This window comes from Alosa pseudoharengus, unplaced genomic scaffold, assembly GCF_046254945.1.
Source record: "Alosa pseudoharengus isolate Yale_2024_CS ecotype anadromous, Long Island Sound unplaced genomic scaffold, YU_APseudo_1.1 YU_APseudo_1.1_scf_15, whole genome shotgun sequence".
Lineage (NCBI taxonomy): Eukaryota > Metazoa > Chordata > Actinopteri > Clupeiformes > Clupeidae > Alosa > Alosa pseudoharengus.
In genome coordinates this window covers 4,072,263-4,097,220 of record NW_027468620.1, presented here as the reverse complement: position 1 = coordinate 4,097,220, position 24,958 = coordinate 4,072,263, and the positions used below count along the sequence as shown (strand labels likewise).

The window sequence follows — 24,958 nt, the reverse complement described above, 5'->3', positions numbered from 1 at the left end:
GATCTTTTACATTGTTTCCAAACAGCAAGGGGTTTTAAAATGTGGGACTTGTTCCAAATTGGCAATGCAAGAGATTAATTCGCTGCAGGGACATCAAGGTTTAAATAAACTGTTTAGATGCTGATTGGAAATATGTTCCAGTCGTATAGTTGATCTGTAAAATGACAAGCTTTATTAACAGTAATCGTAAAACAACCCTAGCGCGGGCGCAGAGAGAGAGAGAGAGAGAGAGAGAGAGAGAGAGAGAGAGAGAGAGAAACATTGCGCATTATGGCCAATTCGGAAGTATTTTGGCCCGAGAATAACCACTGAGTCTGCATAGCCTATCGGATTCCAGGCTGCAATACGCATGTAAATGAAAATAACGCGAGCCCTTTCACTAATCCTTGTCTATCCTTTTTATCTGGGGACTCATAGCAGTCAGATCACTATGGGATATAGAGGCAAGAACACAATGCGATGTTGCTGAGGTGCTTCTAAATGCGAAAAAGGCTATCAGTATCGGTAGACTCGGTGTAGTCCTGTGCAGGGGGAGCAACATGTTCCTAACGTCTGTTTTAAGTTTCCTGGTAGTGATAGCTGGATTGCCCCTCGTTTGGACTTCTTGTCCTTCACAGTGCAGTTGTTTTTACCACAACTTGAGTGATGGATCCAGGGCTAGGTGAGTTGACTGCAATGATCGTTTTTTTCTGCATGACTATAAATAAAAGGATACGTTTATAAGACATTCAATTCTCAAGTATGGTTTAACACATGCGCTTCTGGCACTTCTAACATTTCACTGCACGTGGGACAATATTAGAATGCGCTATATGATGTCGCTACATATCACTGCACGTCTGTCCATAATGATTAAGCGCTTTGTTTTTTACGTGTCATAAACTTACTTTACCACATTTGCCTTGTTTCCCTAGGAGCGTTATTTGCAATGATCCAGAGATTTCATTGGTGCCTGCCAGCTTTCCCGTCGACACATCTAAGCTTAGGATAGAGAAAACTGCCATCAAAAGAATACCAGGAGAAGCATTCAACTACCTCGCAAATTTGGAATTCCTCTGGATGTCTTTTAACGCACTATCCTCGGTCAATCCGGACAGCTTCCGTGGTCTGTACAGCCTGGAAGAGCTGAGACTAGATGGGAATGCTTTATCAGCATTTCCATGGGAATCACTAATTGACCTACCTAGTCTGAGACTCCTTGATTTGCATAACAACCAGATATCATCAATTCCTTCTGAGGCAACATTATACATTAAAAACCTGACCTACCTTGACCTCTCTAGCAACAGTTTACAGACTGTGCCATCAGAAGTTCTTTCTACTTGGTTAACAGTAAAACCTCTCCCAGGGGCAGATTCCAAAATGATCTTAGGTATGTATTATTTCTCTTCTGACAGTAAGATATTAATGTTTTACTGGGATAACAATATGATGTTTCTGTACATGCAATATATAGTGAAAGTGAAAGTGAGGATGAATTGTCACTCTTTCTGTATCCTAGGTCTTCACGACAACCCATGGGTTTGTGACTGCCGTCTGTATGATCTGGTCCAGTTCCAGAAATCCCCATCTCTACTGGTGGCATTTATTGACACTCGCTTGCGCTGTGCTGACCCTGAGAGTGTCTCAGGTGTACTGTTTAGCGACGCTGAGCTGAGAAAGTGCCAGGGCCCCAGAGTTCACACAGCTGTGGCTCGAGTCCGAAGCCCGGTGGGCAACAATGTCCTGTTGCGCTGTGGCACCATTGGCATCCCCATTCCAGAGCTTGCCTGGAGAAGAGCCGATGGAAGGCCCATGAATGGGACAGGTGAGTCAGCACAGTATTGAGCGGCTAAGACGCATTAGCATGGCACAGTGTTGTATGTTCCTTACAGAAAGGGCTTTTGCCAACTGTAGTAACATGATGTAACAGTGGTCTTTGGTCAGGCATGCATAACTTCATGCATGACTTGCATAACTTCACTTCTCACATTCTGCTTTTCTCCTTTTCAGTTGAGCAAGAGAGTTCAAAGGAGGGAATTGTGTGGTCAATTTTAAGTGTTCCTGCTGTTTCATATCGAGACTCTGGGAAATACATCTGCAAAGCAACAAACTATGCTGGGAGTGCAGAGGCCGTCATTTCTCTGATGATAACAGAGTCCCCAAAGACAGAAAACCAAACAGCGAGTCCAAAGAAACCAAAAGGAAAGAAGCCAAACACTTTGCTGAAAGCAGCCTATCAGGAAAAGCTTGTTGCAAGATATGTGTCACCAACTACCACTCCAGCAATTCGACTTATCGAGCCAACGCGTTACACAGGCCCCTACCCCGGGGAGAGGTACAGTGCCACTGCCAGTGAGGCTACTGTCCAGACCACTGGTCCAGATGGGTTGCTGGAAACCAACCTGAGCAATATTGCTGCGAACACGTCGTCCCTGCAACAAGATCCAGACCGAATAGTGCGCTCTGTGAAGGTCATCGGTGATACAGACTACACTGTCTGTCTGAATTGGAGAGCCCCAAAGGCCAAAAACACCACTGCATTCAGTGTGCTGTATGCAGTATTTGGGGAGAGGGACATGCGCAGAATTAATGTCAACCCAGGCAACAACAGAATTACCATCGAGGGCTTGGTGCCAAAGACAAAATACATTGCCTGTGTGTGCGTCAAGGGACTGATCCCCAAAAAAGAGCAATGTGTAATCTTCTCAACAGATGTGGCAGCCATCGCTAATGGAACCCAAAAGCTCATTAATGTAGTTGTAATCACGGTTGCTTGTGTGATAGCAGTCCCACTAACAGTGATAGTTTGTTGTGGAGCACTGAAGAGGAAAATCCAAAAATTACTGGGAAAAAATTCAAAGGAAATTCAAGACTCTTATGTCACATTTGAGACTCTTTCCCCCGGTACAAAAGCCAAAGGCCTTGAAGGGGAATACCTGACCAGGCTAAATCCAGAGGAATCAAATAGACTTCTGTCAGCCAGATCCAGCCTGGATTCTGAATTGACTGCTAAAATAGAGGGACAGCCAAATGAGTACTTTTGCTGACAGAGTGTGGGGGCCATGGGTTTCTCATAAGACTTCGTCTCAACATCTGAGTTTGCATCTGCAATGCACATCGGATGGGAGTCAGAGACATGTTTACGCTGCCAATAAGAAGTTCAGTGACTCCCAGTAAACATTTTTGTTGTGATTTTAAGAATCTCCAATTACATGACTGATGCAGGAAGTCGTTTGAAACTCCTTTTTATTTGAACTGCTTAATGTATTAATATAAAGGGATTATGCGGAAATCATGAAGTAGTTGTACATGTACTTGTTAAGGTAAAATGCAATTGCTATTATGAAATACCAAACTAAATGGATGAATTATTATAAATGTGTATGTTTGAGCCATGTTAAGTATGCACTGTGTCAATATGTATTATATTTTACTGTTATAAATGGTATATTCGTACAGTGCAGATGCAAAGTATGAAACACAATACAACATTTATTGGAAGTATTATGACAGTTTGAATATAATTCATATTTAGGACATAAAAAATGTTGAACATGATATCCACACATCCTTAAATCTCCTGTTTACTTGTGCATTGTTTGTGCCACTGACCTAAATTACCTAAACAGAAATCCTTTTGTATGTACACAATCCTTCAATCCTTTCAATAGCAGTAAGTTTAATAGTTGTAATTGAATGTATGAAAATATAACTTTTGATATTCATCAAGCTTGTTTTTATTTATCCCTGAGGGAAATTATTTGATATTTGGTGCAATATTATCAGCAGTTTTAATTTATTGGACTATTAATATTTTAACAGTTGACACATGAAAATTCATCTAGACTTAAAATCTATAGGTCCTAACCCTTAAGACTGCATTTACATATGGCTTCTTATTACACATGGTATACATTTAGTTTCCTGTTTGAAGGTATGCTGAAATTGTCTCTCCTGATAGGTTTTCTGGTTATATAAAATAACTAGAACTACATAACTACATAACTCACCCAAACCAGACTAAGAAATGAACTATCATATGCAGACATGCTCAGACGTCCACAGTTATCGTGCATTTTGTGTCATCTAGGTCTGTTTTAACAGCCACAATGGGTAGGCTATCTTTAACTAAAGCTCATTTACCAAACTAAATAAACCATTTGAAAGAAGCAATACCAATGATACTAAAAATGTATGGATGATGGATGGTATCAATGCCATATTAGGACTAATATGTGAATAAACAGCTGTTTCATGTTCTGCCACACAGTTGGACAGTATTGTCCAAAGCCTACAAAGTAGGCTACGTCAAGGATTTCCGTTGGCTTATGGGATTAATGTGATCGTAGGCTACCTGTAGACATGTCCTGCTTGGAGCCGGTACGGTCGTGACTGCAAGTTATGGATAACTTTAGTGCAGTATTTGCTGTAGGTGTGATACTTCTTCACTTTTGTCAGATTAATTCACAGTGTTTAAATGGATGTACGTGTACAACTGACCGCCATGGTAGGTAAGTCTTTCTTCAGGTTATTTAAGTGCAAACCGTCTGGGTGAGTTTGACCTACTCTTGTGTCACAGTTAACTCAAGATAACTCTTCTTAGAAAATTGTCAAAGAATAATGTAGGCAAAGGCTACATACAAACTGTGAAAAAGTGGAAGAAATCCAGCATACTGAGTAGCATTAAGCTTGCCCTTGACATTTATTGAGTCATTAAACAACTGTCCAGTGATCAAACTAAAAGCGGCTCTTTGTTGTAGGTCACTGCTGTGTATGGACACTTCTTTAGACGGAATCCCTGAAACTATTCCCCAAGATTTTACGAAGATAAGGATTGAGAATGCACACTTCGCGGAAATACCTCGGGCAACCTTCTCTAGATTACATGCTTTGGAACACCTTTGGCTGAATTTTAATGAAGTCAATATTATTCACCTGAAGAGCTGGGAGGGATTGAGAAATTTGACAGAATTAAGGTTACAAGGGAACAAACTACGGTCAGTACCATGGACAGCTTTTGAAGACACGCCTGCTCTGAAAATTTTAGACTTGAAACACAATCGTTTAGATGTTCTCCCAGAACACGCTCTGAAATATTTACCAAGTCTGACCTACTTAGACTTATCCTTCAATCAGCTTACAGTCATATCTAAAGATGTCTTCTTAAATTGGCCGCTTTACCACAAGGTAGAGGAAAATGGAGAACAAGTGGCCAATGTTGTCCTGGCACTGCACGACAACCCGTGGCTCTGTGACTGCCGCCTGAAGGGCTTCGTGGAGTTTGTCAGAGCAATCAGCCCTCCAATCATTTTGATGAACTCTTACTTGTCATGTGCTGGCCCACAGCAGCGAGCCGGTCATTTTTTTCATGAGATGGAATTGAAGACCTGTATGAAGCCAGTGGCCACAACATCTGTTACCAACATCAGTCTCCCAGCGGGCGGGAGTGTTACTCTCACATGCTATGCTATGGCTAGACCAGAGCCTACTGTTTGGTGGACATATGGTCTCAAGATATTAAGAGGATTTAATGGTAAGGTTAAGTCTGGTTTCATGACATTATCTCGTGTAGCTTGATACATCCTGGAGATAATTAAATACATAATTAATCTATATGAATAGAAGTAAAAATGGAATCCCTAATTACAAATTATGACAAATGCATCAAATGACCACCATAGTGATTTATTGTGTAATGTTGGGACATGTTTTTGTTGGATATCTTAATTTAAGTCATCAGATCTTAACGCTCAACTGTCAGCTGATTCTAACCTTGAGCTGACCCTAAGCAGATCACTGTGTGTACACAAACCTCAGTCCTAGCCCTTACCATAATTAACACCCTACCTGCCTTATCTTAACCCCTAAGTCTAAGCCAATTTTTGTTGTCACTTGTTGTCAGTGAACCAAGTAAACTAGACATGTGATCCGATTTTGAAGTGTACTCAAATGTTCAGTGTTGACTATCTGTGTCACTGTTGTATTGATTTCCATAGAGTCCCTCTCTCAGATGGATGACGACACCATGAAATCACAGCTAGCAATCCCATCTTTTCAGCTGGCTGATCGGGGGGTATACACCTGCACTGCTAACAATTTTATTGGAAACTCCTCAGTTAGCATCCTGGTGGATGTGAAGACACCTGCCAGCACCCCACCACTTTCCTCTGGGTTCCCTGCCGCAGCAGTGGATGAGAATGTGTATATTGACATCCGTATCGCCAAGCAAACAGTGTATGGCATCACTATTGAATGGTATGCAGTCTTAGAAAATCCTGCTGAGACCTGGTTCACTATCCATTTTGGGCAATTTGACAGTGCCAAAAAGGACATGATCTATATCGGACCAGGCATCAACAGCTACTCAGTTTCAGACTTGCTGCCAGCCACAAAGTATGAGATCTGTGTCACTCTTAAGAGCCAGGTGCCAAGGACTGGTCAGTGTATTGTGTTTGTGACTGGAAATGACATCAGTGAGATGGAGCAGAGGGAGAAGCTGATCCACATTGTGGTCATTGTCCTCGCTATGGTCCTGGCTGTTCCTGCAGGGATGTATGCCTGTACCACAGACATCAAATTCAACTGCTTTAAACGCCTCAGAAACTCATGGAGGAAATGGAAGTGGTCGTTGGCAGGGCTGGACAAATCCAGTGATGGACAGGGCTCATTCGACAGCCTCCAGGCGGCCAGCGATGAGGGCCTTTGTAAGGACTCCAGCGAGGAGAGGAAGCCCCGGAGGAGATCTGACGCTGCTAATGATGACCAGAGTCCCTCAGCTGAGGTCTATTAGCACAGTGTAAAGTACGGAACAGGTGACGTTGGTGTCACTACCCGATCCGTTCTGCGTAGGCACAGTAGCTTAACGTGTTTTACGACTGTTCACAACACTACCTGATCAGTTCTACGCTTGCACGATTATTTATATTCGTTGACACACCGTTGACATGTGTGTACACTACAGAAACTAGGCAAAAGATGGCATCCATGGAGGAATGCTGTTTAAGTTATAAAGAAAGGACACCTTCATATTGATAATAAAAGAATCAACATAGGCTGCACCTTACTTTCACATTTAACGGAAACTTTTAAATTAATCTGTCAGTAGCCTACCAGATCCATACCGCCTGCCCGATCCGTTGCACGCATAATTGCTGGTGTTTCTACGCATACTGTAATATGATGGTCAATAAGTGAAGTGTTATGGCATAGCCCTGGTGGTCAGTCTCAAAGGGGAGTGTGGAGGAGACAGGAGGTTTGCAGTGACAGAAAGACTCGGACACATATAACCAAAATGGTGTATATTTTGTGACATGTAACAACTCTTTTAATTTTTTGGATTGGCCATTACTATGCAACTATGCGTAGAACGGATCGGTCAGGCTGTACGGATCAGGTAGGCTACTGACAGTTGGCATGCCTTTTCAGAATTCTGTGAAAGCCTTCCCCACTTGTCTTTTACACAGATTTGATCCAGCTGAGATTGTGGTATTTGATGACATATAAAGACATTTCATTGACTTGCTGTGTAACCCCCCTACATAATGTGCGTTAATGATTTCAGTATGTTTTTCCTGTTCACTATTGACTCCAGCAACTGAAGATGACATAATTAGTAAAGCTGCTAAAAGCAGAGAGATTATGGTTTCTTAAGCATTACAAAACATGACACTTTTATTAAAGCCATGATGGACTTGATTGAACAAGGAAACTGAAACATGGGGCATCCTTTGTGTAGATGCTCTGCGTTGGCACTGATGGGTTTATTACCAGATATTATTTCTTACAAAGTGTTGTCCATCTGTGTGTTGAAGTGTTGAAATCTTTATATCTTAAAATACAAGAGGTTCACAAACATCAGTCTGTTGTGAACTCAACTATGATATATATTTGAAAATGTTGTTTAAAATACTGCCCAAACTTCACACAGAGGAATGATGAAAAAGAAAGGTTGGACAATGGCTTTTGATAATCATCTATAATCATGTACTTTCCAGTGATACAAGTTGTATGAAATAAATAATTAAATAATTAATTCTCCAGTCCTGAGTGTAATATGAACCACACTGTGCAAATAAAATGGGTGTAGTATGCGATTAATTACAATACTGTATGTAATTACAAGCATAATACTGTAAATATTCACTAGGCCTATATGTCACTATTGAAAAGATACAACTATCAATATCCATTTTATAGCAAAACTAAACCATTCATCATAATCTGCTTGTTATTTTTCTATTTTACAGTATATTCTGTTTAATATGCATTTATATTGTGTAAGCACATGAAATAAAAAACAATAAATGGAAATGGGATGTCTACCCTTTAATGCTGATGCACGTGTCTGTTCACTTAGAATGTCCATGAGATAAAGTTGAGTCCTATATCTATCTCAAAGTAGCATGTGTGGAGCTCAGAGTGTTTTTACTTCCGTCACAGCTGTGAACGAGAGAAATGCTCAAAACAGATGTGGCCCGATGGTCTCCGTGGTGACGCGACTTGAGCAGATGACTATCGCTTAATGCCTTTGGAGAGGAAGGGCATTGTTCACTTGATGTAAAACGTGAACAGCAATCCCTGCCTAATTCCTCCCCCTATTAAAACCCACCAGTGGCTCATGAGCTGTCCCCAATCCGATACTCATCATGGTGATCTGCTCATTTTCATGAATATGGGTCTCACTCAAATGGCTCAGATGAACACTTTTGCTGCATAGCTGTCACTGTACAGAAGGGTATAGAAATGCTATTGTATATGCCTTTTGAACATGTGTGACATATGGCATATTGCATATGACAGAACTCAAGCCAGTTGTTTGTTTTAATTCTGTATAAATGTTGTGTAGGTCTCTTGACGTCCTGCATTTGCTTAAAACTGTACTGAGCTCAGTCCAAAAATATGTTAACTTCATATCTCTGAAAAATATGCTTACAAGTATGAATGTTTTGATTTCCGTGCCTTCCTTTTTATCCCGGTGCATCAATGCACTTTACAACTTTGTAATCCTCTCTCCAAAACCGAGTAATCCCGCTCACTTCCTACATGCCATAATTCCTCTCCATTTGTGCCTTTTCCTCTCTTGGCATTTGTGTTTTAGATTCAAAAGCAGTCTCAACACAGGGTTGTATAACTTTACAAATGGAATTCAAAATGTTCATGACATGGAATCATGGAGACATTGCTGTCAGCAAGGCTTTGACATTGTTTAAAACATCCTCTCTGCTTTACTCAGGCTGCTTATACAGGTCAGACTGCTCTGGAAATATATTCTGAAATATCTATCTACTCTGGAAATACTTCCAATTCCAAAGGATTTCTAGCATTTGTTACATATTATATCACCTGACCTGACCTAATCTGACCTGTGTAAACAAAAGGAGGTCACAAATGTTACTCAATCAACAACATGCTCAGATGCCAAATGCTGCTAAACTGATAGGATGACACTTCATAGTGCAGATGGAAGGCAAAACGTGCTCAAGAGTTTCTCAAGGCAAAGAAATTGTCAATGGAATATTCTTCAATGGCCAAGTCAGTCACCAGACATCAACCCATGAACATGCTTTTCACTTACTAAAGACATAACTGAAGGCCAAAGGACCAACTGACAAGCAGCAGCTGAGGAAGTAAAGGCCTGGGGCCTCATTTATAAAAGTGTTGCGTAGAAACCATCCTTCATTTGATCTTAGATAATTTCTGAAATGATCGTACGTGTGATTCAGAGAACACGAACGTACGCACAAAAAAATGTGCGTATGCCACCCTTCCAGATGTGCCCATTATAAATCACAAATGTACGTCAACTTGTGCGCAGCCGGATGGTTTTAGGTCTCCGCCTTGTAAACACCCCCTCATCAATATCATTAGCATATGTTTTAATGAAATCAATGGCCTAAAAGCTGTAGCCTATGTAAAATTATATATTGAAAACATTGTATAGGCCTAGCCTATGCCATCTGATGTTAACTAGCCTATACGCGTCAGTTCGAATAGCTTAACTAATTATGTTTTTTCCAGCAAAGCTTTCTGGAAAGAGATCGTATGCATCCATGTCCATTGTCCTCTGCTCGCTTTCATTCCTTTTGCTTGCAGTAATGTGAATAATCAACATTTAGTATGTTTAGGCCTACTTTGTAGAAAAAAAATTGGGTAGGCCTACCTTATGAAGGAAAGACCTAGGCCTATACAGCATAATCCTGTACGTTATGGTACAGTAGGCTACTGTATGTTTCCAATATGACCCAGGGTAATATGCTGATTTAGTCTACAAAACAGAGGACTAAATTAAGCGTGATATGTCATGTAGGCTTAACGTTTCTTTTAGGATATGTTTTTGCTGAAAAAGTACCCTAGTTCGCCGGTCATTATTCATTCATTCTGCATATCTTTGCTATCGTTTTCTTTCAATAATGTCCAATGGCTTAAACATTTTCCTTTATTGTTTGCTTTAGGCCTACCTTTATATTTTAGCCTACATTATTCAACTCACGTACTGTCATCTGATATTGGGCACTGCCAGTCAAAAAAAGCAAACAGGTGCGCGCTGTGCACCTCTTTACGCAACTCCGACGCAACACTAAATATGAAGATGCCTTGCTTTCAGAAGATAACTTCCGTCCCTTGGTTGTGTAGGCTATATATGATATAGAATATCTATAGCCTACATTGTATAGCTTACATTCAAATATTACCTTTCTGTTACGAAGCTGGGAATAGGCCTATGAGCGCAAATTAGGATGTAGTGGAGGCTAAACGCGAGTAAAAGCAGTTTATCCACCTCTGAAATTTCAGAAATAGAGTTTAGGCCTACCCACCTCTTATTACAGTTTATCCACCTCTCAAAAACGTTTATTCACTTTTAACATTCAAAACTGTATGATCAAATACTATCCTATATTCCCAATACTGCACAATAACCTCCAACATTATCAAACTGTTCGAATGCCTTTTTGAATGCCTTCCTCTCCTAAATGAGGGTAATTGGACATTTGATGGTCAATATTAGATTGGTGAGAACACTAAATATAGGCCTACTAGATCACCTGTAAGAATGTTTCAATTAGGCTATTCTATCGTAGGTCTTGGTGGGTTTTTTTTAGATATTGTGAAATAAGTACGTCTTTTCACTTTCTTAAGTGGGCTATAGTTCTCATTAGCAGTTTTATGCCAAACCATGAAACATTAAGCTGCGTCCAAAAACGTCTTTAAAAATCTTCTGATATTGATCATGCATATGGCAAAGAAAGACATGAGATCGGTGGTCTTGGAATTTTGAAAATGCATCGCACTTGGACCTCAGATTACTTGCAGTACCCCGGCATTACCACAAGGAAATGGTCGTACGTCAAGTTTGAACCTGACGTGGAGATAAGCACTTTTTCACGTCAAAGACGGTTTTTATAAATCTGAGCGTTGGCATGGATTTGAGCGTACACATGGTCTAAGATCAAATCTGTGCGTAAGAACGCTTTATAAATGAGGCCCCAGGTAAAGCATATCGTGGGAGGAAACTCAACATTAAGCGATGCCTATGGTGATGGGAGTACTACAGGATAAGTCTGTATTATAGCGCGGCACTTTGAGCCTGATTCTAGACCGCTGCTGGCTCAGACTGTCCTGCCCTGAACCCAGTGAGCTTTTGTACACTTGAACTGGTAGGGCTACATTATCATTATCATCCTCTTTCTGTAGGCTTGTTTCTCTTGATATTATTTTTAATGCACATTATTGGTTGATGGACTTTTAATAGTCCTCTGTTATGTAATCTCTCAAATTGAACATTCCCATAAATCTTTATATCAGTCATTCTTTATCCAGGGATCATTATTTTTAACTGAAAGCTTATAGAAACACAAATAGGCATTACATGATATAGACAAATCAGATAGGTGGTTCCAAATAGTGTCTTCAAACAAATTTCAATACCACACTGTCTTACAATAAAGAGAATGGAGTCTCTAACATTGCCAATGTGAATTAAAAACTTTGTAATGTTGTTGTCACGGGTAGGAGCATGCCCCTTAGGTTGGTTTTAGATTCATTGGTACTCACGTCTGCTTCAAGAAGATTTGAACCCTACTTGTCCACTATGCCACATACTCCATCAGGGTAAGGCCTCCCTACTTTCCTCCATTTTGGCAGTAGCTCTAAGCACACATCGCCTCTTTTACATTACCAGCTATTGGCATCCCAGGACCAGCTACCAACCAAAAACATACTTATCATCAGAACTCATTATCAAGCACTCCCATGGATGAACTGGTGAAATTTAGAAAGTACAGTCGGTGCATCTGAATTAACAAAAAAATCATTAGCTAATAACACTTTGTGATTAAGTTGCTAGTTGTTATTGAATTAGGTTCTCTGTGGTTAACACATACTGTATGCATGTCACCTTACTCTTACACACAGTATTTTACCACACTGTCATATGGGACATTTCACATGACATTTCACATGTATTTCACATTTCTGTAAAACACACACACGGCACTGCAACTTTCTGAATACTGATTTTTTATTGAAAACCCTTATGCCCATGGAAAGTTACAATCTTTGGACATTTATGAAATACTGTACCCTTTGGAGAGAGAAAAAAAACATCATTATGAGATTTGGCATAGCATAAAGTCGTCACACTGACATACTGTAAACCGGTATTTCTGAGATCCACTGTATTATTAATGATCCACTCTACGGACAGACCATTTTAAACACAGACAAACACTCATTCAGCACATAGCATATAACATTGGTACATCAAATGGTTTTTATAGTATCACAGAGAAATACAACAGTGATCTCTTCATTCTGATTGAATTTGTATAAATAAATGTGAATCATTTGTAATGCAGCTTTATATTGCATGAATATCCATATTCGTTTCTAGAGGGGCCTACCAGCAACACAAAGTTCTCCTTCTGACCTGATTCAGTCCAGACACTCTGGACATCCTGTGTAAGAAACATGGGTGTAGTGGTCATGGCTGAAACCCTATGGCCTGCTGTCCCTCAGGCTGCTCTCCGCTGTCCTTTGGGGATGATCATCATCACGGACTCACACACCTGGGCCACTGCCTCTGCAGGGGGCATCTAGCAACATCCACTCCACAGCTGCACACTCATAGCAATAGTAAGAGTCAGTATTGGCTGGCCATCCTTCTCTGTTCAAATCGCATCTTCAGCTCAGAGACCAGTGCCGCGTTCACGTGATTTTCTTTCGTCTTAATGGGCCTTTTGCAGGGCTTTAGCACCACAGTACTGTAGCTTACTGGGGGGCCGGCCCATTGGCGCTCACCTGCCCAAGGGAAGCATGGGGGTGGAGGAGGGAGGGCTGGGGGAGGCATGGGAGGGGGTGGGTAGTTGTGACAGTTTGTGTTGACATTGTTGTTATAGTTAATGTTCTCTCCATTTTCAGGCTCCTCTTTCCGTCCCTGCTCTGCGGGCCCTTTAAATGCCCACTGTCTGTGCTTTGGCCTTCTCCGGATGATGCGGCGGCTGGGCAAGATCTTGTTGGACTTTTTGTTGCGCACAAACGTAACAGTAGAGACCAGGACTGTGGCTACGAGCATACTACAAATGACACAGGCAATCATACCAAGGATTTTGATGGGATTGTCCCTACTTTGCATTAAAAAGGACGCGAATGGTCCATTGAGTTGAGTCTGTAAAAGAGCACAAAGAGAAATCAAGTCCATGGGACTGGAGCGGCTTATTTGTGTAAGACACAGAGGAATTGCAAGAAAGAGATCAACTATTAATGACCAGAGGTTCCAAGGCAGCACAGTGACTGAATTCGTCATTACGATGTGATATTAAATATTACAGAGCCTGATTCCATGATAAGACAAGATCAGAAGGGTTGAGTGCGAGGCCCACTATCATGACCATAACAATCCACACAAACACTATGTGTACAAAATCAAACTACTCCTGCCTATGGACAAATGATTTTAAAATAGCCACATATTTCAATGTGAACTTATCAATTCACTTCCACCTAAGAGGCTATATTAATTTGTCTGTCTGTCTGTCTGTCTGTCTGTCTGTCTGTCTGTCTGTCAACAACTACCTTGAATTTCATAAACTTTGTGGTGGTAGGGAGCATGGGCGAAAGAATAACCCAATTTTACAGTGGATCAAGAGGTGGATCCAGGACTTCTAACTTTCTTTAATATGACCAGACAGGACATTTGGACTTGGCGGAGGTCTGCGCCAATTGAGTGCTCTTCTAGTTTCACATGCATTTGTTCTGATTGTGCTCCTGTACTCTTTTACAGACATAATGTTGTTGTATCACAACATTGATGAGAGTGAGTTCTGTATAGTGATACGAGTTGAAAAACAAAAGGTTGTGAGGGTGTGTCATGGTCAGGGCCTCCGAACAATCCTTCTGATCTTGCCCTGGGGTTGGACCCGCATTTTTTTTATAGATTTGCAGTAAGTAATGGTGGAAATGAACACTGTGAAAGCAATGGCCAAGGAAACAGTGCTCAAGCATATGTTGAAAACAGTCCATGGCCGTCTCTTGAGGCTCAGGAAGTATGTTATTACTCTGGATTTGATCTGAAAATGATACAACAATGATACAACTTAAATATAAATGTAACCACACTCATTAGATAACCTAAGACATCATCGGAAAAGTCTATATGTACTAAAAGCATTAGAAAATGAAGGAACCATTTGGAGAGTATTATATGAAAACTTCTGATAAAAACACTGCTTCAATAGATACGCATATCCTATTCAAAAGAGACTATTCTGTTGAAAAAAGCTTGACAATGTAGAATGTTTAATGATATCTAATTTAGTAATATACCGTCATCAATACTTAGTTCCATGAATATTTCCTCCCTTGAATGAATACTGTTTTCAAAAAATAAAATTGCCCAATATACTAATTAATTGAAAGGTAATGTTGATAATGTCTGTGAGCCTTACTGCCTCTGTGATGTCAATCTTCACCACAGTGGTGGTGCTGAAGGAGGGCGATCCTCTGTCTCTTGCCTGGACCACCACAGACCATGTGCATTCTTTCTGGTTGGTTATGTTTTGAACAATGTCCATGGACTTGATGTAAGACTTCAGCATGATCTCGCCTGTGTCAGAATTAATGTCAAAGATGTTGTCTGGCTCAGTTTTCATGATGGAGTACTCAATGACGTTATTGGGCTCTTCCGCATCTTCATCAATCGCCTGAACAAAACAGATATATATATGCATGAACACACACACACACACACACACACACACACACACACACACACACACACACACACACACACACACACACACACACACACACACACACACACACACACACACACACACACACACACACACACAGACAGACACACACTCAAATGTAGATATACTGTACATCTTGTATTGTGAAAGGTTTGGGATTGCATGGTGACTGTCAACTGACCTCTATTTTGACTGGTGCTCCAATGATCATAGTTGTCTCCAAAAAGTTGTTGTTGAATTCAGGTGAGTGGTCATTGAGGTCAAGAATTGTTACAAAGACCTCAGCCAAACTGTACTTTCCTTCTGTGTCCTCAGCTTTTACATAGAAGTTGTACTTGGACTTGATTTCAGCATCCAGGCTAGCCCAAGGTTGAGTATAAATGATTCCTGACTGTGACTGAATTAGGAACCTTGAAAAGTAAAGAGATAAAAGTGAGAACAAGAGATGGTGTTTTTTTAATGAGACAAATTAATGACAAATAACTGTATTTCATTTCTAGTCATGGTCGTTATCTTGCACATATGTTGTTTGTTCGTTTTCTAGGTTTATATATGATTTATGGGACTAGTCTCAGAACTGTGTAGAATCGCCTTACTGTAAAGGCAACTGTCACATTGCAAGGTAACAGGTGTCACTGGCTCACTGGAACATTCTATTTTCTTCCCCAATCCCATTAGGGCATTAAAGTAGATGGAGACACAGGACGCTGCCTGTCTTGTCTTAGCATTTTGTGGAGAAACAATTGCATGTGTTTACCCTTGCCTCCCGTAAGGTCGTTAATTGTCACAAGCACGACGCCTGTGAGTCGCTCACACAGATTTGTTTTGCCTGCTGGACTTCAGAGTCTATTCAAGGGAATCTCTGCCAGTAATCATCATGTATGCTAGATTTTAATATATCTGGTCTGATTTGTCACAATGAATATCGCTCATAGATGTTAAAGGATCCCCCTGTCAAGTTTATGTTTCATTTCATAGTTGAGCATTAGGTTGAATCTGCTTTTAGGCTAAGTGTCTCTACATCAGTGAAAATCCATATTTGAGATGGAGGTGACTAATGATGAAAACATTTCAGTTATTTGTATCTGCAGGTTGAGCTGTAATAAAAACTCAATAGAATATAAATACAGTTTGAGTCCACAAAGGCCAAGCTTTCTGGTAGGATCTCATGTAAAGCTTGTGTATCAAGGGAAAATATGAAAGGAAACAGTAATAAAATGAAAATGTGTGTGCGTGTGTGTGTGTGTGTGTGTGTGTGTGTGTGTGTGTGTGTGTGTGTGTGTGTGTGTGTGTGTGTGTGTGAGAGAGAGAGAGAGAGAGGCAGATAAAGTGGTGTAAGTGGTGTGACTGTAATGCCAGAACTACTCAGAATTTACTTACAAGTCTGATCCAGCACCATATATGGAATACTTGACTTCACCCCACAGTCCTGAATCTGGATCTGTAGCCTGCATAGATAAACGGACGATCAGAAGAGAACATGCCTTTTAGTCCACAATACAGTATCAAAACACTTCTATGAAGCAACCATACACTTAAAGGTAAACTATGCAGTATTGGCAATTTCCTTACTGTTTTTTTTTGGTTTTTGCTTATTTTTAGCTTGCTCTGTCATTATGAAAGTCTGAGAAACTCCATCGCTACCTTTTTCTAGCCGGTGTCTGGCGTGCCGCGTGTACAGTATGTGTATTGGAATGCAGTAAAACAATTCGTTACACTCGTTATACTTCCTGACACTGAGGCCGTCGGCCCGCCGGCCCACAGTTGCAAGGGTGTTTTTTCCGCTCACAGGCGCTAGGGGGAAGCTACCATTCAACCCGAAAAAAGTCATATAACCATTCCAATGACTCTGAAGCTGGTAAATGAAGGTACATTAAGCTAAAAAACTTGCATATTAAGCTAAAAAAACCTGCATAGTGTGCCTTATTACATTATAAGACTGACATTACAAATAATAAGGCCTAGATGTGAGTACAACAATAAAGAACACTGTCTTGAAACAGCACTGCTTTCTCTAAAGGCCTTGGCTTAAGAGTACCCCTACAGATGATTGTCAACAACCAGGGATCTGCATAGGCAGTCTAAGTTCAGGGAAGGGATGAGGCAGGATGTTTGCATGGCTTGGGTCATTTTCCATTTTTTCCATCTAAATTTCAGCCTGGACATTACGGGAAAAGAGCTGCTACCCAAACACACATGCCTCTTCATAACTTGGGGATTTATCTTGCATTTCATAACACTCAGCCAGTTTGTCCCTGTCAATTTTATGATTTGTTTTGTTTGGTCTGTCTTGGGCAGGTACACAGCACACAACCAGCACATTATTTTCCTCATGTTCTGATCAGTATTTTGGATGTGATTTCTGAGTAAACTATAGATTAGAAGGAGCATGTTATGACAAATGCTAAAGACATATCTCATCACTCAAATGCTCATCTTCTCAACAGCAATACTGTAGGTAACTTAGTGACTGATCACTTAATGGTAACTGTTTTCTATGCAGAGAACAGGGGACTTAAACAAAACATATTCTTGTCAAATATACACTTTGGTTTGATTTCTGGGTTTACTTCTGGTTCTAAATCTTCTGAAAATCAGGCAGCCACTTACTGTAACGGTGACAACATTGGATCCTCCTGGGGAGTTTTCAGGGATTCGAGCAATATAGTACTCTGAAGAGAATTTAGGGGCATTGTCGTTGGTGTCCAGTAGGTGAATCACTACGTCTGCCGTTGCGCTGAATCGCTCCGGTGTGTCAATCTCCACTGCAAGCAACTAAAACACAACAGCATTTCTGATTCATTTCAATGTTTTTCTTTCCACCATGACACTGTTGCTGGATATTGGAAAAAAATAGGCTCCAGAAAACATTGTTTTGTCTGAAGTGCATACTGATGTGGTTACCTTGAATGTAAGAAATTGTGATCTCTCGTAGTCTATGGCTGTAGAATCCTCCACTAAGATGGTGACCTGAGCCTCATTGAGCACAGTCTGAGGGACAACTCGTAACATCCTTCCAGGCCCAACTAGCCGCAGGTTAAACTTTGCATTAGCACCCTGCAAAACATGGATTAAGATTAACATTTGATTTGCCTGATTGTGACAAAGTCTACACTCAAATGTTTATGTCTGATGCACAAGTATGTTAGCCCACAAGCTACATTTTTTTTGTTTTCACTTTTCAATGATTTTAAAACAGCAAGTGGCACATTACATGAGGCCTCTGTCCTTAGAGAGTGATAAACAGAGACAAGGGAAATACCATGATGACTCAGAGGAAGGAAAAAAATAGATTAGCATTGCTGGGATTCACACTGGGTGTGCAAAGAGCTTAACGATTCCTAATTTCATTTTTAATCAATTGGACATTCCTCCATTTGCGTAGTATCTCTAGAAATGCTGACAATAACACACTATGTCTCCAAACTTGATCTATTTTGGGATGTATTTGTCAGATTATTTTGGACATTTTACAAAAGCAGGTGCTTACTGATAAAAACGCCTTACATAATATGACAAAATCTGGGAAATGGAACACCTGCTTGTTTGGGTTTATTCAGCCTTTTTATGTAACATCCAAAAGAGCACTTTCATCATGAATGGAGAGTCCATCCTCATGGAGTGTAAACATCATGAAGAGACTAAGCTGAAGGATAAACCTCATTACACTGTATGCATGATAGTATTATAACATAAAACAGACTTTCAGTCAATGTTAAGTGAAATGAACAATGTTAATGCTCCCGTTATGCATATAATTCTAAGGGGGGCGATTTAAAAAGAGCTGATTTAAACAACTAAAATGATGATGAATTGTATTTTATTTTTGAACACACCCTCTGACAACCCAAACACAAACAATGTACTCCACCTGATCAGAGTCATTGACAGAGATCTTCAGTCCCCTCAAGATTTCTCCTTCTGGGGGGTGCTCGTACATTGTAAGCTCGAACATGTTCTGAGGTCCATTTTCTCCGTAAAAGGTGGGAGGGTGGTTGTTCAGGTCCACTACTCGTATGGTTACTGTGGTGATGGCATAGTCCATTAGGCTTCCATCTGGTCCCACCTCTGAAGCCTGGGCAAATAATGGTGCCATGAGGGCAACAGAGAAAAGTCATTTGATTACAAACATGATTAAGCTTCACAGTTTTAGGATGTGTGGCACACAGCATAGCCAAATGAATGACCCACAGGCCACAGCACTTGCATATTGGCTAAATATTTCTATCCACCTTTCAAACCTCATCCATTAACCATCCCGAAATGTGTATCATCTGGCATTCCTCATTAAACCTACAGACCTGACATGCCAAGGGGACTGACGTAGCCTACAGCATGTTTAGGTTCACCTTTGATAGCTAATTGGCTTATGCCTTTTTTCTATTGGATTATAGTTAGCCTGGTCACAAGTGGGGTGCAGGAGGTAAGGAGTGCCAAACAACAACAACATGGTGGCAGATGAATATAGCACACAGCAAGCACTGGTGGAGCAGCTTTGGTGAAGGTGTGGAGTGGCAAGAAGGCTCACCTTTACTTTAATATGAAACATTTCCTTCCTTAGATGGGCAGGGTAGGCACGCAGGGTGATGCAGCCACTGGTCTTATTGATGACAAACACCCCATCTGCACCTGGGTGTGTCCAAAGGCATGATTTGATATACAATTTGTGCATCTATTATGAGTAACTTAAAAATCTAGAAGTTTACATGTCAGTGCCAAAATTAGTTAATCCTGACATCATTTTCCTCTTATTATATGTTCTGTTTATACAATAAAGTGTAGTTTGTAGTTTATAAAGTAATTATGTCTGTAAGTTGCAGTTTGGTGGCTGCTTACCGGAATGAATGGAATAATGGATAGGATTTGGGTTCCCTACATCTCCATCTTTAGCAAAAACTGTGAAGATTTCTGAGCCCTGAAACCAAAACAAACAGTTTTTCAAAATAATTGGCATTTGAGCATTTGATTATATAGCATGTATATGTATATATATATGAAGGGTTTGGTTCCAAAACGCTATCTCTATTTTCATGAATTTTCATGAATCATTTTATGTTGTTCTCCAGGTAATTTAAGTAGAAATGTAATAGGGTTATTGCTAATTGATTCATCTTCACTCAATCAAAACAACACAACTGCAAAATTCTTGATATTACTTGAGACAATTATATAACATGACTTATTAATGTTTTTAAAAATGGAGATTTGGCGTTTTGGAACAGTCTTCATATATATAATATTTCAAACCACACATGAGTATTGACAAGCACAGCAGACTGTCAAAATCAATGTACAATAACAATGGTGGAACTAATGTGAAACTCACTGGTGATGAAACTTCATAAACATATCCAAAATATGGGATGCCGATAAAGATAGGAGGTGTATCCTGAGTGTCCACAACATTGATTGTCAAAGTAGCAGATGCCGAAAGGACTTGGTGCTTTCCTTTATAATGTCCACCTCCATCCTGATACCACAAATACATGAATAGATAAATGGAAAGACAGACAAACATATAGATATGTCAACCGATAGACAAATACATGGATTCATGCAGAAAGAGTGGGGGATATGTATTGTCTTGAATGACACCACATCTTCAATGTGTCTTTAATTACTCTTAAAATGTGTCACTGATCCAAATGTGCATGTGGCTAAATGGGGATGCTATTACAAACACCAGCGCTACATCACCCATCTCACCTTTGCTACCACAGTGACGAAATGTGTTGTGGACTTCTCAAAGTCCAGAGTCTCTCCCTGCTTAATGCGAAGCACTCCACTGTGCCGGTCTATTCCAAATTTTTCATTTTTGTCCAGGCTCTAAGTAAGAAAAGCACAGACAGGTTTGAAATGCTTTATATAATCATTTTTTTCACATGGACGGTAAAAGCAGCCAAGTGCCCATCTGGCTCACCTAGCCGCATTAGAGGACCATGACTAGGACCCATGTCTGTAGCATCTGTGTCGGTCAGGAGTGGCCACACTCTAAATGGGCAGGTAAAATCTCTTTGGCCCAGATGTTGTGTACTACAGTGTCACTCATTCCCAGCTGTTTCGAGTCTATAATAGCCAACATGCATAAACTGCAATATAACATACCCCACCATTGCCAAATGGTGCAAAGCTGTTCTCTAATCTGTCAGTACCTTACAGAAATGTAATTGTAATTTAATCCTTGGCTGTATAGAGGACGGCACTTTTCATCTCACATCAAATGTGCTTATACAGTATTATTACTTTTGTTATGACCAGCCTGACCTCTCAATCCCCCATCTTTATACAGATTTTCTGTCAGGGACAGTCATTAAAAGCAGGAAAAATATTCATATCACTACTTTGGCAGGATTCCTATGAAGATATGGGTGACTGGAAGTCTGCAGTTGTAGTGCTGTAGTGCTGTAGAGCATTACCTGGAGAAAGTAGTCGAGGGAACCACCTGAACCAGTGTCCTTATCTACAGCCTCCACTTTGAAGATACTGCTGCCAGATGCGGTACTCTGTCAGTAAAAGCGTTTAGTAGCAATTATATGTTCCTTATATAAAAATACTTCTTATTTTAATATGATTAAAAAAGATCAGTGCATATCACATTTGTAAATTGCCATGTGTTTTACTATGTGTATATAATACATCAACATTATGCATTGTATATTCTGAATTTTACACACACTACCAGCAGTTAAGACTATAAACATGTACAGTTGTGCTCATAAGTTTATGAACCCATGCTAAAGTTGACTAAAAAGAGGAATTAAAAATCATATTTTGGAAATTGATCTTAATGCCTTATTAAAATTAGGAAAATCCAACCTTTAAGGACACCCATTTTCTTTGTGAATGAATAATGTATTGCAAATAAATAAATGTTCTTCCTTAAAATACAGGTGGCATAAGTATACACACCCCTATGTTAAATTCCCATAGAGGCAGGCAGATTTTTATTTTTAAAGGCCAGTTATTTCATGGATACAGGGTACTCTGCATCCTGAAGTAAAGTAGGAGAGAGGCAGCACTATGCATATATACACTTTTACACAAGGCACACGCCGAAACGCGTATGTGCAAATAAAAGTGTATATATGCATAGTGTGGCATCTTTCCTACTTTACTTTATGTAACTATCCAGGCCAGCACTCTTAAAGTTTAAAAGTAGACACATTGAGTGAAGCTTGCTCCTATCCTCACTTACTCTGCATCCTGATCAATTTCCCTTGGCCTTTGGAATTAAAATAACCCAACGTCATCACATACAGCATCCTTCACCATACCTAGAGACTGGCATGGGCTACTTTCCATAAGATCATCTCTCAATGCAAATCAAACCAGCTATTAGGCTAACTGAAATAAAACCATGCCAATGGTTTAATTAAGGTATTAAGATCAATTTCCAAAAGATTATTTTTTTATTCCTCTTTTTAGTCAACTTTAACATGGGTTCATAAACGTATGAGCAGAACTCTGTATTTGCCAGATACAAATATGGCTCACCTCTAAGACATCCACAATTGCAGGCATGTTCTGAAACTGTGGTTTCTCATCATTAACATCCATCACAAACACCTGTACCTTCTCAGTTACCTCAAGAAAGAGGAGAAAAAGCAAAATATATTTCCTAAACATAAACACTGTGCCACAATACATTTCCTAAACATAAACAATGTGCCACAAAACGACATTTCTAATTCTAGCGCTATTACTTACTTTATTACGGCCATCTGTTATACTAACAAATACTTCAATCTCATCTTGCACCTGTTGATAAAATACGTATATATATTGATTTAATGCACAATGACATTGATAGAAATATAATATTAAATGCCACCAATATGAATATGAATTATTTAATGGCTAACCTCTCTGTCAATCTCCTCAATAAGGGTAACTGTTCCAGATTTGGAATCAACTTTAAAATATTCCTTGGATCCTGGTTCAAAGGTCAGTCCATATGTAACTGATTGGCCTTCTGGGTCTGTTCCATTTAAAATATATATTTGTGTTCCTGAAATGAGAAAAGTGCAGAAAATAGTGTGATGTGTGCTATATTTTGAGATGTTTTAATGTACACTTGACATTCCTAAACACAGTTAACACAGTTAATATTCTCTTGTAGAACACAATATAATAGTCATTGTTTTACAAATCATGATCAAGGCATGGAGGTGTGGACATCTGCACTGACGTCAGCTAGATTACACCTTTTAATGAGTTCCTTAGCGTGATCCCAACTGTTTTTCGCAAATCAAATGTTCATTTTGGTTATTTTTCAGGTCTATTTATCTCAGGTTTTAAATAATGTTTGGAGAAATCTTACCAACTGGTGTATCTTCTGAGAGGCTGAACAGTGCCAGATTACCACTGTTACTGTTGGGCCCATTATCATAGAAATATGGAGCATAATCTGTTTGTGCTGGAAATCAAAGAAATAACAACAATAGACAAAACATGTAGGTTTTCACACAAAATATTTGTTACATTCAGTAGTTTCAAGACAAAAGCATGACATCCCCATACTGAAACCTAGCACTACTTATGACCTCTCTGTTTTATCCACCTGACAAGGATTACAGGTGTATTACGTCATGCATACTAAAATAACCTCTGATTTGAGACTGACCATGTACCTTGACTGTATGCCACATCAAATATCACTTTTACTAGGCAGCACTACATGTTTTAAGATGTAACATGACTTTGTTTATAATGAATAACACTTAAAACAGATTTGAAACTAAACAATAAAATTAAGACAAAATGTACTCACTTGCTGTTGCAGCATGTATTTCGTACACAAATGAACAGAACAAAGTGAATAAGAGAAGGTCTGAACAAGCAACAGTTAAAATACATAGAAGTACGACAAATTAAGAATCAATAATCCTCATTACCTAAATAATAAAAGAACAGCAAACAATAAATGTTACTTACCAAAGGTGAACTGTGCAAATACAACAAGAAGATAAGTAACAAAGTTTTTCAAATTCTTCATTCTTGTGAAACAAGCCATGGATTCTAAGCTAGATGAGGCCAGAACTAGTTCTAAACACGTTTCCCTCTGAAGGTGGTTATGCTGGACAGAGGGAAGCTAAGGCATATGCTAAGCGACTAATCCAATGACACGCCTTAGCCCTTTGCACATTTTTAGAGCACAGTTGTCGCTACCTGAAGAAAAAAAATCTTTGTTTCCATTTTGGTGGAGCAAAAGCACAAATGAGAGGTTACCAACAATGCAAGAAGGTCTACTTTTGCCTTTGTAGGAGTTAAATGGTATTAAATACTAACAGTGGCGTGATGGTTGTGCAAGTAAACATTGCCTTTAATGCAATCACAAAAACACAGGAGCAGTAGTTGCAGCTACAAATGTTTTGTCCAACCTCATGTTGTCAGTATACTCTTTTCTTATCTTTTAGACCTTTTCTCTACCTGGATTTCATCTTGCTTAAATCTTTATCTGATGACAACACTTGTGCATTGCATTAGTAAGAAGTACAGGGTTACCAATTTATACTTTTTTTTACCTTTTAGTCCTTTCCCCTACCTGGATCTCATCCTGTCTAAAAACATATCTATATTTCTAAATTGCATCAGTAAACATTATCCCTAGTATTGCTTTAAAAATGCCCTTAAAATTGCATCTCTGTACCTCAAAATTACATATTTAGGAGTTGTATTTCATAAAATAAAATCCTGCCAATGGCTTGGATACATCTCTACACCTTGGC

General features: G+C 39.6%; 3 protein-coding genes across 3 annotated transcripts; 2 read left to right on the top strand and 1 right to left on the bottom strand.

Annotated features, from left to right (window-relative positions):
- The first annotated feature begins 539 nt into the window (after window positions 1–539).
- On the top strand, window positions 540–3,039 carry lrit1a (leucine-rich repeat, immunoglobulin-like and transmembrane domains 1a). Its single transcript, XM_076286505.1, has 4 exons — window positions 540–661; window positions 915–1,372; window positions 1,502–1,807; window positions 1,993–3,039. Exons 1-4 carry the CDS (start codon window positions 540–542, stop codon window positions 3,027–3,029), a joined length of 1,923 nt encoding a protein of 640 aa, XP_076142620.1. The 3' UTR covers window positions 3,030–3,039.
- Window positions 3,040–4,446: 1,407 nt separating this feature from the next.
- On the top strand, window positions 4,447–6,772 carry lrit2 (leucine-rich repeat, immunoglobulin-like and transmembrane domains 2). The gene is made up of 3 exons (XM_076286439.1): window positions 4,447–4,493; window positions 4,743–5,515; window positions 5,979–6,772. Exons 2-3 carry the CDS (start codon window positions 4,756–4,758, stop codon window positions 6,770–6,772), a joined length of 1,554 nt encoding a protein of 517 aa, XP_076142554.1. The 5' UTR covers window positions 4,447–4,493; window positions 4,743–4,755.
- Window positions 6,773–13,120: 6,348 nt separating this feature from the next.
- Window positions 13,121–24,225, bottom strand: cdhr1a (cadherin-related family member 1a). Its single transcript, XM_076286438.1, has 17 exons — window positions 24,165–24,225; window positions 23,551–23,646; window positions 23,093–23,238; window positions 22,938–22,988; window positions 22,725–22,814; window positions 21,647–21,733; window positions 20,937–21,056; window positions 20,557–20,700; window positions 20,067–20,145; window positions 19,759–19,859; window positions 19,102–19,305; window positions 18,135–18,287; window positions 17,841–18,005; window positions 16,611–16,678; window positions 15,412–15,640; window positions 14,925–15,179; window positions 13,121–13,645 (listed from the first exon to the last, which is right to left on the bottom strand). Exons 1-17 carry the CDS (start codon window positions 24,223–24,225, stop codon window positions 13,121–13,123), a joined length of 2,574 nt encoding a protein of 857 aa, XP_076142553.1.
- Between the last annotated feature and the right edge of the window lie 733 nt (window positions 24,226–24,958).